Source organism: Actinia tenebrosa, unplaced genomic scaffold (genome assembly GCF_029948245.1).
Source record: "Actinia tenebrosa isolate PJP-AT-01 unplaced genomic scaffold, QUT_ActTen_1.0 PGA_scaffold0__85_contigs__length_37466705, whole genome shotgun sequence".
Lineage (NCBI taxonomy): Eukaryota > Metazoa > Cnidaria > Anthozoa > Actiniaria > Actiniidae > Actinia > Actinia tenebrosa.
Window position 1 is genome coordinate 3,493,353 of NW_028292569.1, and position 16,386 is coordinate 3,509,738.

General features: G+C 44.6%; 1 protein-coding gene across 3 annotated transcripts in view; it reads right to left on the minus strand.

The window, feature by feature from the left end:
* Window positions 1-16,386, minus strand: part of LOC116301639 (mannose-6-phosphate isomerase) — a 21,389-nt gene continuing 5,003 nt past the window's right edge. For all 3 annotated transcript variants that reach the window (XM_031710726.2, XM_089029232.1, XM_089028871.1), the window contains 4 exons: window positions 1,687-1,812; window positions 1,240-1,527; window positions 802-1,010; window positions 1-435 (listed from right to left, as the gene is read on the minus strand). In XM_031710726.2, the coding sequence (XP_031566586.2) occupies window positions 217-435; window positions 802-1,010; window positions 1,240-1,527; window positions 1,687-1,812 (842 nt within the window). In that variant the 3' untranslated portion in view covers window positions 1-216. The remainder of the gene's footprint in view (window positions 436-801; window positions 1,011-1,239; window positions 1,528-1,686; window positions 1,813-16,386) is intronic.

Sequence of the window (16,386 nt, forward strand, 5' to 3'; positions counted from 1 at the left end):
TACATCTATTTGCCTATCATTTTTTATTCCTTATTATGTAATGATACAAATTTGTTGGCACACCCATACCATACCATTAAAAATACCTTAGAATATTGCATACCGTATCATATCATTTTTGCCATCTTCCCCCAAACTTCCATACTTCTTTCTATACATGTACAAAAATCATTATCAACAAACTCATTTAATTGTTCTAAAACGTTTTTTATCCAATTACTGTGGGTCACAGTATGCTTGAAACATAACTAACTCCTCTTTTTCAAATTCTAGTGACACTTGTGAACTAGCTGGGATGAATATAACATTGCCCCGCCCAAGTCCCATGGCATCCCCTGAGGATTTCAAGGTGGCTGATCCAGATATGACAATCAGAATGCTTGGACCATTCAATGGTTTCATTTTGTAGGTAGACACAGTATTGCTAAATGGTACCTGCAGACAAGAACAGATGATAAAGGTTTCCGTAAATATAAGCTTAAATTTGAGTTGTATATTGAGGGTATGGAAGCACAATATAATCATATAATGCCATCTATAGAATAAACATGGTTGTCTTGTGAAAAAGGTCCATTGCACTACAAATATTATAAAATTATTAATCTAATATTTTACTGCATCCTATTGGTGGATTTAGGAGGAGCCAATGGGGCCAGCCCCTTTTAGTTAGTGTTGTTTTTTACCTTTTTACTCAAAATATCCCAGAATGCAGGAAATAGCATTCCTGAAAACAATTTTTAAGAATCTCCTTGGGAGCATGCCCTTAGACCTCCTCTTGTCAAATTCTACCCTTGGACCCACCTGTATTTTCATTACTGAGAAGTCTTTGACTGGAGGATCATAAACTGTTATACATGGATCACTAGGATCTTTATGAGGCTGGAAGATGTTATCACTGGCCGTACTAGGTTTGTATTCTAACATTTCACATAGAGTTTCAACATCTTTGTACTTTGGTGTCAAGCCAGCTCTGACAACGTTGTCACTACATGCCATACATTCCATGCAATCTGAAATCATAATGTAATAATGTCCATTAGTGTCATTATGATGACAAATGACATAGTGGAAGTTGTTGATATCTACTGCACCATTAATGCTGGAATTTGTGAACTTTCTAGACCATAACTAGCTGGTAACTCCCTCCTGAAAAAAATACCAGATCCATCCCTGTGGTAGATTTTGGACAAATTTTACAAAACCAATAATATATGGGAAAAAAAACATAAAGCTACATACCCCCTGAGAGGTAAGCATGTGGTAAATTTGGACCAAGAAACATAGCCTCTCCTGGTTGTAGAACAACATGGTTTAAGAAATATGCACAGAAACAGCCTACGTCTCCTGGGAACTGGCTGTTAAGCCTCGTGATAAGGTCCCCAAGATATAGGGATGAATCTTGCCCTTTCTCTTTCATAGCCTTTATTTTGGACACTAGACTGTCTAGATGTTTCTTAACAGAATCTGATGGGGTTGTCATGAGAGCAGTAAAACACTTCTTTAGGCCAACCTTGGCTTGTGCATCATCTGAAAAAAAAATTATCATTTTGTCTCAGTGGTATTTTACTTGAAAGCTAGAAACATAGGTCTTGAGTGAATCCAAGAAGAGGAAATTAAATATTTCAGGAAAGAAAGTAATTCATTTTCAAGAATGAAAAAAATCTCTTGGTGGAAGATTAACTTTACCAGAACTTTGAATAAGTGATGTCGCAGCATCCCCTATAATAGCAGCAAACTCAGCAACATTTTCAAGATATTCTTTTACTTCAGATGTTGGTCTAAAACCACAGAGACCTTCATATTCTGTAATAGCTTTAAAAGAAAATATATAAAAATCAGTAATAATATCTAGATATTAATTTTTAAAAAATTGATGTCAGTATAAGTAGTATAGGGAATGGGGGTTCCAGCGCAATCTCAACACGGGCAAGACCCGTGTCAAAAATCCACCTACGGAAACAACCCACTCCAAGTGTGGTTGGGGGCAACAGCGCAAATATGTTAGTCTATATATGGAGTGCGAAGAATGTAAGAGAACTTTTAAGAAAGAAGCGGATTTGAAAAAGCATTTGAAAATGAAGACGAAGTGTATGAGCAGTTATGATTGTGGATGTGGTAAGAAGTTTGAGACTAAGGTTAAATTGTTTTGGCATTGTCAGGACTGTGAGTACGACTACGACGACTTAAAAAGTGCTTGGTATTAGGTATAAAATATTTCCTATTATATAGATGGAATCCCAAAGCAACTTCAGCACGGTGTCAATACCCGGTAACGGTGAGATTGACGTTAGACAGTTTTGGCGTCAGTCAGAAAGGAAGGTTAAAAGGGCTCTCCGAAAAGGTATAGAAGAATTAGGAGCCCTGAAAGCGAGCATAATGGTAGAAGTAAGTTTGTCAAAAGACGAGGTAATGACGACAGCAATGTTGCGATCAAAGTCGTTAGTGATATTAGAATCCACGAATCTGGATAGGTCACTCAGTGAAGCCTTAGAAGCAATAATGGAGTCGCTGTCTAACTACACGAAAGAAGGATCGGGTTGGACAGTAGAGGAGGTTGAAGGAATAGAGATAAGTATAGCCAGGTACGTACCCATACGAGGGGGGAGTTACGTACCGCTACCAACGTGGGTAGAAAGGAAGAAGGCTATTGTAAACGTGAAGAATGAAGACAATCGATGCTTTATGTGGGCAATCAGGTCTGCACTGTATCCAGCAGAGAAGGATCCCTGTAGGACAAGTAAGTATCCCACAGATGATTTAGAGTGGGATGGTGTGGAATTTCCCATGCAGTTGATAGACATCCCCATATTTGAGGAAATAAACGATCTAGCAATTAACGTTTACGGAGTCAGAGAGCAGACGATAGTACCGTTAGTTCTGTCAAAAAGTAAAGGAGAGCGCGTACATTTATTCTACCACGGCGGACACTACTCATGGGTTAAACACATTAGCAGACTATTCTACAGACATACTAAGCACAAAGGTAAAAAGTACTTCTGCGACTGCTGCTTGCTGTCATTTACATCCTTAAATACCCTAAAGAAACACGATGAGATCTGCCGCGGAGTCGAAGAAGTGGCGCAACGGATCCAGATGCCCACCAACAAAGAGCTTTCATACGCAGACCATCAAAAGCAGATGCAAGTGCCTTACGTGATATATGCAGACTTCGAAGCGTTGATAACTAAGGAAGAGCAGAAACGTGGCGCCACGAATAAGGTAGGATTACACGAGATCTGCTCCTTTGGTTACATAGTAGTCAGATCAGACGGTAAAGCAAACCCTCCTGTGATTTACCGAGGTAAGAACGCAGCTAATGAGTTTCTAGAAGCATTGCGAGAAGAGGAGGGGGAGATTAGAGAACAATTAAGACGTCCAAAGAAGATGGAATTTACCAAAGAGAACCAGGAGGCTTTTAACAAGGCAAAAAAATGCCACATTTGCCAACATACGCTTCTTCAGTTTGGAAGACGAGCCAAGAAAGCGTGGGATGAAGATGGAAAGTATCTAGGAGAAGCTCATTTTAAATGCGGGAAGTATGCTAAGAAAGGTGAGAAGCCGGGAAAGCCCTCCACGCACTGCATTCACTGCCACAAAGCATTTGTTGAGGATTTCTATGTGGATAAGGTTAGGGATCACTGCCACATCACGGGTAAATACAGAGGAGCGGCTCATTGGAAATGCAATATAAACTTCAAAGTAAATCCAGACATGGAGATTCCGGTGTTCTTTCACAACCTCCGCGGTTACGACTCCCATTTGCTACTACAAGGAACAGACGGCTCCGACGTCAAATGCATACCCAACAACAAAGAGCGCTACATGTCCGTAACTGTGGGTAAGCTAAAGTTCTTAGATTCGCAGCAGTTTATGGCGGACTCCTTAGCAAACCTCGTAAAGTATAACACCAACTTTCCCATTTCCAGTCAATACGGCGCGGAAAGGAAAGGAGTCTACCCATACGAATACATGGACTCCTGGGATCGATTCAAAGAACCCCTACCACCCAAAGATCGCTTCTACAGCACCCTAAACGAGTCTGGTATAAAGGATGAGGAGTACCAGCATGCGTTAGACGTGTGGGAAAAGTACTCCTGTGAGAACATGGGTGACTACCACGACATCTACCTAAGGTCAGACGTAGTGCTGCTCGCAGATGTTTTCCAAAGCTTCAGAAAGATGGCTATGGAATATTACGGATTGGATCCCGCTAATTTCTACACGGCTCCTGGGCTCAGCTGGAGTGCTTTGTTAAAGAAGACAAATGCGCAGTTGGATCTCCTAACGGAGTACGACATGTATCGGTTTATGGAAGACGGTATTCGTGGCGGTGTATGCGGGCCCAGTCGACGTTACGCCCGCGCAAACAACCCCTTAGTAGAGCACGACCCAGAGAAACCAACCACATACATTTACTACCTGGATGCGAATAACCTTTATGGTTGGGCAATGTCACAGTACCTACCTGTGAGAGACTTCGAATGGGATCCAGTGAAGCCGATAGACTTCTACATGCAGGTAGGAAAGGAGGAAGACAAGGGTTACGTTTTAGAAGTGGATCTGGAGTACCCAGAGCGCCTGCACGACGAACACAATGAGTTCCCCTTAGCACCAGAAGCGATAGAGATACCATTTAAGCAGCTAAGTCCGCTGCAAAAGCAAATGTGCCCTGGTTACAAACCGTACAGGAAACTAACTATGAACCTGATGGATAAGCGAAAGTATGTGGTACATTACCGCAACCTGCAGTTCTACGTGCGACACGGAATGCGCGTAGAGAAGATCCACAGAGTCCTAAAATTCACGCAGGAACCCTGGATGCGCCCCTACATTGACTTTAACACGCAAAAGCGTACCGCAGCGAAAAATGACTTCGAGAAAAATCTCTTCAAACTGATGAACAACAGCGTGTTCGGAAAGACAATGGAGAACATCCGCAAGCGCGTAAGCGTAAAAATAGTCAGCACCAAAGAGGAAGCAGAAGCATACGTGTCACAGCCAGGCTTCGTTAGATACGTAGAAATGCTGAACTTCTACGTGATTCACATGAAAAGGGCAAACCTCTTACTAAACAAGCCCGTTTACACAGGCTTTACGGTGCTGGATCTATCGAAGCTGCTTATGTACGAGTTCTACTACGATAAGCTTAAGCCAAAGTACGGAGACCGCTGTCGCCTCCTGTACACAGACACCGACTCCCTAATTCTAGAAGTGCAAACGGAAGACGTTTACAAAGACTGCCTCCCCGACATAGACGAGTACGATACCAGCGGTTACCCGAAGGAGCACTTCCTTTACTCTGCGAAGAATAAGAAGGTAATTGGGAAGATGAAAGACGAAATGTTAGGAAAACCCATCGTGGAATACGTGGGTCTGAAACCAAAGATGTACAGCGTGCTAAAGTTAGACGGTGTAGAAAAGAAAGCTAAAGGCGTAAAAAAGTATGTGGTTAAGAAGGACATTACGCACGAGTCCTACCTCAACGTATTACGAACACGCAAGGAACAGCGGCATAAGATGAACAGCCTGCGCAGCTATGGTCATCAGATACATAACGTCACGCAGGAGAAGGTGTCACTGTCAGCATTTGATGGTAAGAGATGGATGTGTGATGACGGAGTGCATACGATAGCATTCGGACATCACACGATAAGCAGTTCTTCTTTGACGAACCCACGCGTGGGACCATCATGAAGATAATACAAGATGGGCTGACCCTTCTTAGCTATCGCACTTCGGATCTGGTAAGTTTCCAAAGACCAATTAGGATCCGTAGCTCTTTTGGATCCTCCTTCTAATTCACCCGGCTCATAGAGATATCGAACCGTGACATTACCTAATTTCTTTTCATGGGGGAAGACCGCCCTCGAACTTCTGATGAAGGACTTGTGTTCCACGTGTTTCTTTTTTATGGCATCCCTGGGTTTCATTCCCGTAGCCCTGGCCGCCTCGTTGTTCGAAGCTGCGACGACCTGGGGGAGCCTCTGAGTCCATTCCCTATTGCGTTTGGAGGGATCTTCCAGCTCTTTCCAATACTGGTATCCAAAGAGACGCTCGGCCAGGGTCTTATTGAATCTTTCGACAATGCTTTGACCCCTGTGGTACTCTGCTTTAGCTCTTCTAATTTTAGTGTCGTGGTCTTTCAGGGTCTTGGTAACCACGCCCATAAACTCCGTCCCCGCATCCACTTGCAGCAGCTTAGGCCATTTCAAGACGCGCTTATAAATCCTACCTAGGGCTTCTGCGACTTCTCCAGAATCCTTGCTGGTTATGGGTTCGGCGTCCTTGTATCTGCTTGCGATATCAACTACGGTCAAAGCGTACCTATAGGTCTTTTTTCTCACCTTATCGTGCGGTAAGAAAAGCAAATCTGCCTGATGAACTTCATTAGGGGTATTTACGGTAAAGCTGGGCCTGGGAATGTACTTAGGCACGGGAAGATAAACCTGCCAGAGGGTTTGTTTTCTTAGCCAGTTCTTAGCCGTTTCATCTGATACCCTGGCCGCGGTCGCGAGTTTCTTGATGGCCGACGCTCCTTTCCAATAGCCTTCAGGCCCATAGTAAATCCTTTTGAGTTTGTCCTCTACGCGGCCCATTATATGAATAGAATCGCGCTTCGCTTGATTCAAGCGAAGGATAGGACAAGATTGATCTTGCGTCCGTTAAAATCCACCGTCTTTCCGTCCACCTTAATGGTGATGTTTATGCTTTCTACCAAATTAGACAAGTCATAGCTCAAAGAAATGGGAGTGTATTCTACCAGATCGAATGGATTACCTTTGGGCAGGAACTTAGACATAAGAGAAGACTTTTCTCCATTGTTGTAACTATGGACCAAGTCGCAATAGACTTCGTAAGAGGATGCGACTTTCCATTTCACAGGTATGGCTGTGTTGGTAATCGTCTTGCCTGAGGCACATAATAAAGATCCCAATGGGTCAGACTTTCCAAAAGTCATTGAATAATTTGACATATTATGTTTGAGGGTCATTTCGTGCGGCAATCCTGTGGTGAGAGTATAACCGTGTTTTGCTAATTCCTTGGCCAGTGTGATTGGTGTATAATGTCCATCGGGCAGCAATACGGCTTGATAGTTAGATCCTCCTGTATGCTCAGTGACTATGCCCCTAATCAGGTTATACCAAGAATTGTACAAAGAGCAACTTATGAGCCGAACCTTATGGGCTTTAATGGGGGGATTTAAATAAGTGGTAAAGTTATTTTTATCGCTTTCCAAAAAGACGATCATATATTACAGGGGACAAGTCCCCTTCGTTAGAGCAGATACGCCAAAGCTACGCCTCCCGCCAGCCCTGCGACTCCTACGAAGACCAACTCATTGTCTTTTTGTTTCTTAGAAGGCTGGTAGTAATTCTTGAACTGAGGCCTTTTCAACCCCGTTAATGCCGCGGGGTGTGCTTGCGCATAAAGCTTAAAGGCGTAGTCTGTGTTTTCGAAGTTCTTATCCGCCTGCATCTTTTCTTGGTAGTTCTTATCCAACCAATCCCTGTAAGCTTGTCTTTTTTCATTCCAAGCTGCCACGTCTCGCTGATATTTCTCCAGCGCTAAGTCGTGTCTCTTCCTTTCGGCGGCCAAATCTCCGCCGCGATCACCTCTAACTAATCTATCCAAATATTGACCACCATAATTAGCTCCAGTGAATGCTAAGGCTGCAATAACTCCACCTGCGACCACGCTAGCCATTATACATTAGGTAGGTACTTTTCCTTTCGTAGGTAATCCTTTAGCATGATAGCCCCGCCTACGGCAGCGGTCATCTTAGCGAAATTAGCGAAGCTCTTGCTTGGGTCTTCAGTAAAGTCTTCTTTGAGCACTTTCTTACCTACCCAACCAATACCCGCAACGATGGAAGTAATGATAGCTGCCTCTTCAACAGTTTTCAACAACGCGGTCGACATTATATTACAAAGCGAGAAGGTTATTACTCCATTTCAGGGATTTTGCTTTTTCTAACCTCCACAGGTGCGTGATATGTTGGGGCCTCCCACTTTACTTCTGGCTTCGTAGCCCGCCATTGTAAGTAGAGGCTGCCTGCTGCTATAGCAATTCCTATCGCGCCGATGACATAGCCGGGATTCCAAAAGGATTCGCTTTCGTCCTCCACCTTTTCTTCTTTTTTGGCTTTATTCTTTCTGTTCATCTCCGCGAGCTTCTTTCCCGCGGCAACTCTGCCTGCAGATTTAGGCTTGGTAATCTTCTGCTCCTCCTGAGGTTGTTCTTCGGTGCCACTCATCTTATATCTAAGGACTTGAAGGACTTGATAATAACTTGACGGCGACTTGACAATGACTTAAGGATGACTTGATTAAGTACTTAAGGACGACTTGACAATGACTTGACTAAGTACTTGAGAATGACTTAAGACGACTTGACTAAGTACTTAAGGATGACTTGACTAAGTACTTAAGGATGACTTGACTAAGTACTTAAGGATGACTTGACTAAGTACTTAAGACGACTTAAGGATGACTTGACTAAGTACTTAAGGATGACTTGACTAAGTACTTAAGGATGACTTGACTAAGTACTTAAGACGACTTAAGGATGACTTGACTAAGTACTTGAGAATGACTTGATAATGACTTGACTAAGTACTTGAGAATGACTTGATAATGACTTGACTAAGTACTTGAGGTGACTTGATTATCAGCAAGTGCTGCCTGAAAGACCTTTTCGACTTCTCTGTCCTTCTTGAAGTCCTTCCAAGATGTTCCAAAGGAACCTAGTACCTCTTTCAAGTCAACGTGCTGAGCTACGTGCAAAGCTGCAGAGGCGACTGCCATTAACTTACCGCACTTCAAAGACAACCAGCCGCAGGTTATCTTAAGTTCTTGGGATATGACATAGTCATCTCTTATGTCCTTCTGTAGTTGCTCCACGTCGTCTATGGGCAGTGCAAGTCCAAGCAATTTAGTCGCAAGTCGGATGGCGGAGTCTGCGACGGCGTCCGTGGTCTTACTTGCAAGGGCAGCCTCGTACCTCTTATGGAACTTTTTGACTTCATCTTCTGACAACTTGTTAACTTGCTCATGGGTAAGTTCCTTGCCTATCATTTCTTTACACTTCCCCGAAGACACAAGGATGTTGAGTTGTTCCTTGAGGTTACTTTCGTCTAACTGTGTGGGGACTTCATCTAAGAGCTGCTCAATCTCCATATACATTAGGAATCAAAGATTCCAACCGCGTACGGAAACCTCAAAGAGAAGATCATCTTGGAATGTTGGTGCGTCTTTAAATGCCGCATGTATTCATGCAACTGTTCCTTGGATATCTCACCGCCGTAGTCGCTTAAAATGGTTTCCAGGTCACTCCGGCTCGGAGTATAAAATACGACAAGTGAACCTATGTTTTCCCTGAAGGGCTTAGAGACGCTGGTAAGCTGCTGCGAGAGCAACCAAACGCTAATGTTGTCATGTCTGCCGCTGAAGGCGAGCTTCACTAATTCGGAAGTGCGTCTTTTTACGTCGTCCCCGCAGGCAATGTCATCCAGTATGAGTAAAGTCTGTGTATCTTTAGGGAATTGTTTGTGCCAAAACTTCAAATGGCTGGATAACTCGTTAGGGTCCAATATGTCCACGAAGAAGTCGTCATCTTTCACTCCTATGCCTTCCCAGGTGCGGTTATTCACGTAGGTGGGACAAAGCAGCACTATGTAGTCAAAGCGGTATCTAAAGGATCCTAATAGCTGCTCCACGACGAATTGGGTCTTTCCACAGCCGGTGGGTCCTACTATCAGAGCGTTACAAGGCATGTGATCTGGGTTCATATATATAGATGGAACCAGTGGAAGCAGTAAGAAGGATTACCGCCGACGCAAAGGATAAAAGAGACACCATAGAAATGCAAAGGGAAGAGATAGGCCGGTTAAAAGAGCGCGTACAGGAATTGTACGATGAAATGTGTGGTCTGAAGCGTGCAGAACGGTTTGGCGCGCTTTTGACAATGGCGGGCTGGGCTAAGGAGTCCATTAAGGACTTCATTCGATATCCCCCATAGATATATGGACTGCATTACGTGCGAACTACCTGCTGACTGCATCATCGTTACCCCTCCGACGCCTCGTAAGAAACACAGCTGCTGTCGCTGTAATAAGGTATTCTCTGAAGAAGACTTCGTTGGACATTGGTGTCCCGCGGATACTAAAGCACAAAGGACTTTAGACGACGTTCGAGAAGAGTAAGAGGTCGCAAAGAAGATCTTACTAAGCCCCAGCAAGAGGAATTAGCATAGGTCTTTCTTTTTTATTGTTATTTTGTTAAATGCTGCAAAGAGGTCTCAAGTAAGGGTCTATTTTTTATTGTTATTTTGTTAAATCATCACGATCGAAGAATGGTTAACATGATTATCTTTTTGCTGGTTTCAACAATGAGAAAGAATGATACCTCATCTTTTAATGGGGGCTTAACAAAATAACAATAAAAAATAGACCCTTACTTGAGACCTCTTTGCAGCATTTAACAAAATAACAATAAGGTATATATAATGAAGTGCGTGCAATGTGATAGAGCTTTTAGTAGCAAGCAGCGACTGCAATACCATCTTTCCAAGAAAGTCTGTCAGAAGACAATCAGCACTGTTTGCGGCGACTGCGGTAAGGAATTGTCCACCGTACAGACCCTACGATATCACCGCGAGCATAGAGTCTGCCTTAAAGGCCATTGCCACCGATGCGATGAACCCCTCTTTGAAGAGAACTGGCATAAATACCGCTGCCGGCGTTACCACCTCGAAGAAGTTGTCTGTGAAACCCACGGCGATTTAGCAGGGCGATGTTGCCCCCTTGAAACCAGCCGGGCGCTCACGCGACGTAAGAAGGAAATAGACCAAGATTTCGTATGCTTTGACGACTACGAAGGAGTAAAATGGGAGAACCGAGAACACTGGGACGGCATCTGCGATAAATGTGGTTGTCAACGCAGCGGTCAGCATATTTGGTGTTGCCTGTATGACGGTCCCAAGCCTTTAGACCATTACCTGGCGGTACGAAAGGCTTGGAAAAATGAGAAAGATATATGATTCCTCAAATCGCAGCGTTCATAGGAGGAGCCTTGATTACCGTATCCGCTTACCAGATAACAGAAAAAATGAGGTCCGCCGAAGCAGACCAATATCTAATCAATCACATAATGGATTAGCTTCCGGGCGACGTTCGATGTCAAACTTCCATCGACCGTTAACCTTACCATAGCTACGTATGTGAGTGTACTCTTCGCCTTGCAGTACGTACCGTACGCAGTCGGGAGCCCATAAACTGTACTCTTGGCTGCCGTCTAAGAGGACCAACCTTAAACGGTTAATGTCCTCGAAGACGACGTAATTTTTTATTTCGTATGAAATGCCATGTAGCAAGTCGCGCCAGTGAGTTTGTTCAAGAATCATTATATCTATGAAATATCTTTTGGTGCGTTCGTAAGGTCTCATGCGATTTGAAAGCCTTAACACACCAAGGGCAAGGTATGCGAATGCCGTCGACGTAACGGTCGATTTCCCTGCAGATCAGATCGTAATCGTTGCTTACCATCGTTAAGTATCCATTCATTTCATATTGCGCCAATACCGCTTTTTGTTTGTCGGACAATACGCCGTTACCCTTTGGCGTCTTCAGTTCCAGACAGAACCCATTGTATTTCTTATGGGAGTTAAGGATTAGGATGTCGGGTTGACCTGCCTGGTAGCCCTTTTGCCAGCACTTTATCCTTTTACTGCTGGTATCTTGCAATTCCCCGAGTCCAGGTGCTAATATCAGCGTAGGGTAAAGCCGGCGTATCTTATCGATGACCTTCTTATGTAAGTCGAACTCATCCTCGATCTTGAAGGTCAACTTATTTGGACCATCCAACGAGTATTTCCCCTTCTTCCTTAACGTAGGTAGAACGTCTTCAAAGACCCAATCTTGGAACGACTCTGCCGTTGGCAGTTTGGAGCTGAATATCAATTGATACAAACCAGCCTCCGTCACATACAGGGATTGGGGGTGCGAACCAGAAGGGAGGCGATTCACCTCCAACTCGTTAAGTCTCTTCTTATGCTTGTCCCGCACGTGGACTTTAATAGCATCTTTGGTGTCTGCATAACCTAATGCCTTTGCTACCTCCTTTGCTTTAAAGTACAGCTTATCGCCTTGCACTATGCATTGCAGTTTAGTTTCGTTGTTTTCGAATACGCGGAGCATATTATACGTAAGGGATATTTTTTATCCTTTCGCTTGGCTCAAGGAACGCGAGCCTAGTAGGCAACGCTTTTTAGCTGATTCATTTCTACACTCAGTTGCGCGTCTGAGACTACGAAGATATATGCGTTGATCTTAGTAGTGTCGCTGGCATGTTTGGTGCGCTTGATCTCCAACGTAATGCCGTCCTGGGTATTTACCAGCCGCAATCCCTGTCCATGTAGGTCTTCGTCGTTCGTCGTGCGCATGTCGATCCACAGCGCGTACTTATCCTTAAAGAATTTCTTTGGGTCAATTTGGTCGCCAAACTTACGTGCGACTTCCCGGTACATATCCGCGGGCTTTATCCCTTGTGAGTAAACCTTATTAGGCACTCCGTTGATGCTAACACCTACGTTGGTAATGTTAGGATTAAAGAACGCCTCGGAGTCACGCAATCCTGCCGTGTATGTCTTTGCGAACAGCAACATTACCCCTGTAAGGCTGCGCCTGGGAAGGTTAATGCTTTGGTTGATGACCTCTTCGACGTTGTTCGTGAAGCTAAAGGTCTTGTACATCACGACGTGGTCGTAAAGGAAAGCCTTCCCGGCGCTGTATTCCATACCGGCGCTACGTGCTAAGTCTTCGCTGTATACCGTCTCGTACTGCAGCTCCAAGTTCTTGATGAAATAAGGATCCACGGCTGATGAACTTACGTCCTTTCCCTGTAGGATGTTCGTAGTGTCTGCTAGGGTTACTTCGAACTGTAGTTCGCTTAGCTGCCTTGGGTAGTATGCACCGTGGTTCGTAATAACTTCAAAGTCCAAAGGAACGACATATTTAGTACCATAAGCCGTCTTTATTTCGTCTTCTCCCGAGGCGCTGTCGGTTGCGCTTCTTACCTTGCGTATGGCATCACTGGCGATTCCCTGCTCTATCCTTTGCGCGCGGTCAAATGCAGTCAACCATAAGTCTTTGTACGTGGTATACAAATCATACCTGTTTAAGTCCAAGAGGGATTCCCCGGCGAACTTTACACGCATTTTGTAAACGAGGTTTCTACCCGCATTATTGACGACGTAACGCGCGTCTGCGGTATCTGGCTGCACCGCTAAGTCGAACCTTAAAGCCAAGGTACCGGGTACTAGGACTAGGTTATCCGTTAGGCGGGGTACGCCTACGTACAGGGTTTCCCCTGGCTTAGCGCTGCTGGGGGTAAAGGTGACACGGTGAAAGGTGCGTTCTGCTTTCAGTCCGCCAACCTGCTTAGGTAATACGTTGGGATTTAACTTTGAGCTTATCATATATAATGGAAGTAGAAGGAACGGATTTTGATCCCACCACCGAAGAAGGTCAAGTCGATATTAACGACGAAGAATACGATACGTTAATCCCAAATGACAACGTGTCCCGCGAGTATATTTGGGATAGGCTTCGAAATAGGTTTGGAAGTAGGGCCCGCGAGGCCTGGCGTTCCTTAAAGGACAAGTGGCAATCAAGGAACCCAGGGCGACCTATTCCAGAATATTTGGAATTGCAAAACTTGGATTCCACGGACCTAAGAACTGAAATGCTAAGGGGGCTTTTAGACGACGTAAGGGAGAAATTTCCAAATGTGGACTTGGCTCACCTTAATTTCCAAACCGGGGATAAGGGGCAAATTCAAATCCAGCACCAAGGAAGGGATAAGTGGTATGATCTCTACCAAAGGAGAGACTCCGACAGGCTCACCAGTAATCTCCCAAAAGAAATCAAAGACGCATTAGGAAGGCCTAATTTGGTGGAAAGACTAAGAGAAAACGATGAAAACACCAGCGAAGCCTTTGAAAAGTTCAAGACCCTAATGCAGCGGCAACAAAAAGGCATCGAAGCGATAAGGGAAGTTGAAGAACTAAAGGAGACAATGGAGGAAAGGGAGGCAGATTACATGCGACAAAACCAACTACTCCTTGATGCTCAAAAGAGAGAACTTAACGATAAAAACCAAAGAATAACAGAAATGAGAGAACAAAAAGAAAATGCCTTACGTGAAAGAGATCAAGCCCAAAAGGCTTTCGAGCTCGCCCTGCAAGACCTAGACATGAGCAAGGAAGAAGCTAAAAACTTGCATATCACCATAACCGGCTCTTTGGAGGAACGGCGGCAGTTGGTTGCCGAAATCAACACTAAAGAGGAGCAAATCCGACAAAGAGATCAGGCCATTGAAGACCTGGAGGGGCAAATAGAGCGGCAGCAGGAAATAATCAATGACCAAACTCGTCCCGAGGAAGAAAGGGAAGCAGCTCAAAGGGAATCAGAAGCCCTTGAAATACGCCTTGCGGAATTGCGGGCGCAAAAGGAAAACCTGGAAAAGGAGCTGGGGCTTACCACCAAGGAAAAGGTAAAAAGAGCCCTTTTGAAGTATGGTCTTCCGCTGGCATTCGCGATTGCTATTTCGAGCGTAGTAGGAGTTATCCTATCCGCTCTTAAGGCTACAGGCGCGGGCGTAAAGAAATTAGGCAATGGGCTGACGGACTTGGGAAAAAAGATGGCAGCCGGTCTTCCTGGGCTGCTGGGTTCGGTTGTTTCCTTGGCACTTAGGGCCGGCGGCGAACTGTTGAAGTTCGTGGGGAATAACATTTGGATATTAGTTGTAGCTATTGGGGTGGTCCTCCTGAAGAAGATGAAGGCTTGATCTTATCCTTCTCATCGGGCGGTGCCCTGCTTTGAGGATAATGAAAGACAGTATTAGCACCACCCTGGTAATTTGGAACCAACGGCAACACACTCATGGTAGAAATGGGCTTATGACTCCAGGCTGCATTAGCAGGCCTGCGACCTACGCGATTTATTCCAAACTTGCCGTCATCAGAAGTGACTTGCAACTTAGCATATTTACAATTGGCTAGCATATGAAAAGTCACTGGCGTTAGGTCTTCAGAGGACCTAGTGTAGGGCTCCATCGAAAAATGGGTAACTTTCCTGGTGTTCGTTGAAGTTCGATAAGGAAGCAGGGGCTTATTATTCTCATCGATAAGCCTAAACCCCACATTCGCATGCGTGTTCGCATTAATGCTAATAGTGCAAATGACCAATGCAGTTCCCCCAACCTCAACCCACAGTCCAACGTCATGCCAAGCGCCGTTGTCATATCCCTCTTCATCTAAGCGGTGGGTATAACGCGTTTCCCTCACGTATGGATTCATATATTTAAAGGCTCATTACCGTCAAAGTGCTGATGGTCATGTGGTTATAGACAGTATTCCTTTGATTTTCTATGCTATTTATGCAAACACTCCCGGTGTCATCTACTCTTATCTGCAGCTTTACCTTCCCGTGGCAATCAGCAACCATGTGGAAAGTCCAAACGGAAAGATTCTCAGAGCTATTCGTTGGCGGCTCTACTGAGAAATGCGTAGGCTCCCTGTTATTTGTCTTCGCGCGCATGGGCTGTAATACTCCATTGTCGTCACAGAAACGAAATCCTACATTCGCACTGCTAACGGCCCCCAAAGAAATGCTGCATAATATCAATTTCTTTCCTGAGTAATTCAAATTCACGGACATGCCCATGACATCAACCCAAGACGCCTGGGTGTATTTTTTCTCGCCTGTGTAAGTCGTATAAACACAATCTACTCCAGCTACGTAGGGGTTGTTCATCGCCATATATAATAGCTCAGACCAATGCTTGCAGCTGCTAGACCGGCTTTTAATAAGTTATGATCATATTCCTCGGGTATCGTAGGCAGGACCTTCTTTTGGGGCTTCTTCTTTGGTTCGGGTTTTTCTGCGTGTTCCTTTTTTGGCTTCTCCACGAAGTGAGGAATGTTCCTAAGAGTGTCAGAGTTCACGTCATTCACCCCAAACTTCATATCCTTAGTAGCTCGTTGAAGTTTGTTGTTGTATCCTACTACAGAGCCAGTATTTATAGATAAATTACTGGGCATTAACCAACAACCCGGGGCTACGGCATAGTCCAGTCGGGCCTTAGAATTTTGTATAGCTAGTTGGTAACGCTGTACGCCCTTGCTAATGTCGCCCTCCAAAATCGAACTTTCGAATAGAATCAAAGCTTCGGCTCGCGTTTCTTCTGCGGCGCCCGTATTTCCCACTATGCTGGATCGGGTGTTTACCTGAGCTCCAAGGATGGAATACACGTAAGCTTCTATGCTGCGGTTCAAACGGGCAAGGCCGGCTTTGGTTAGTCCTTTACCTTCTGGGGGTATGAAATTAAG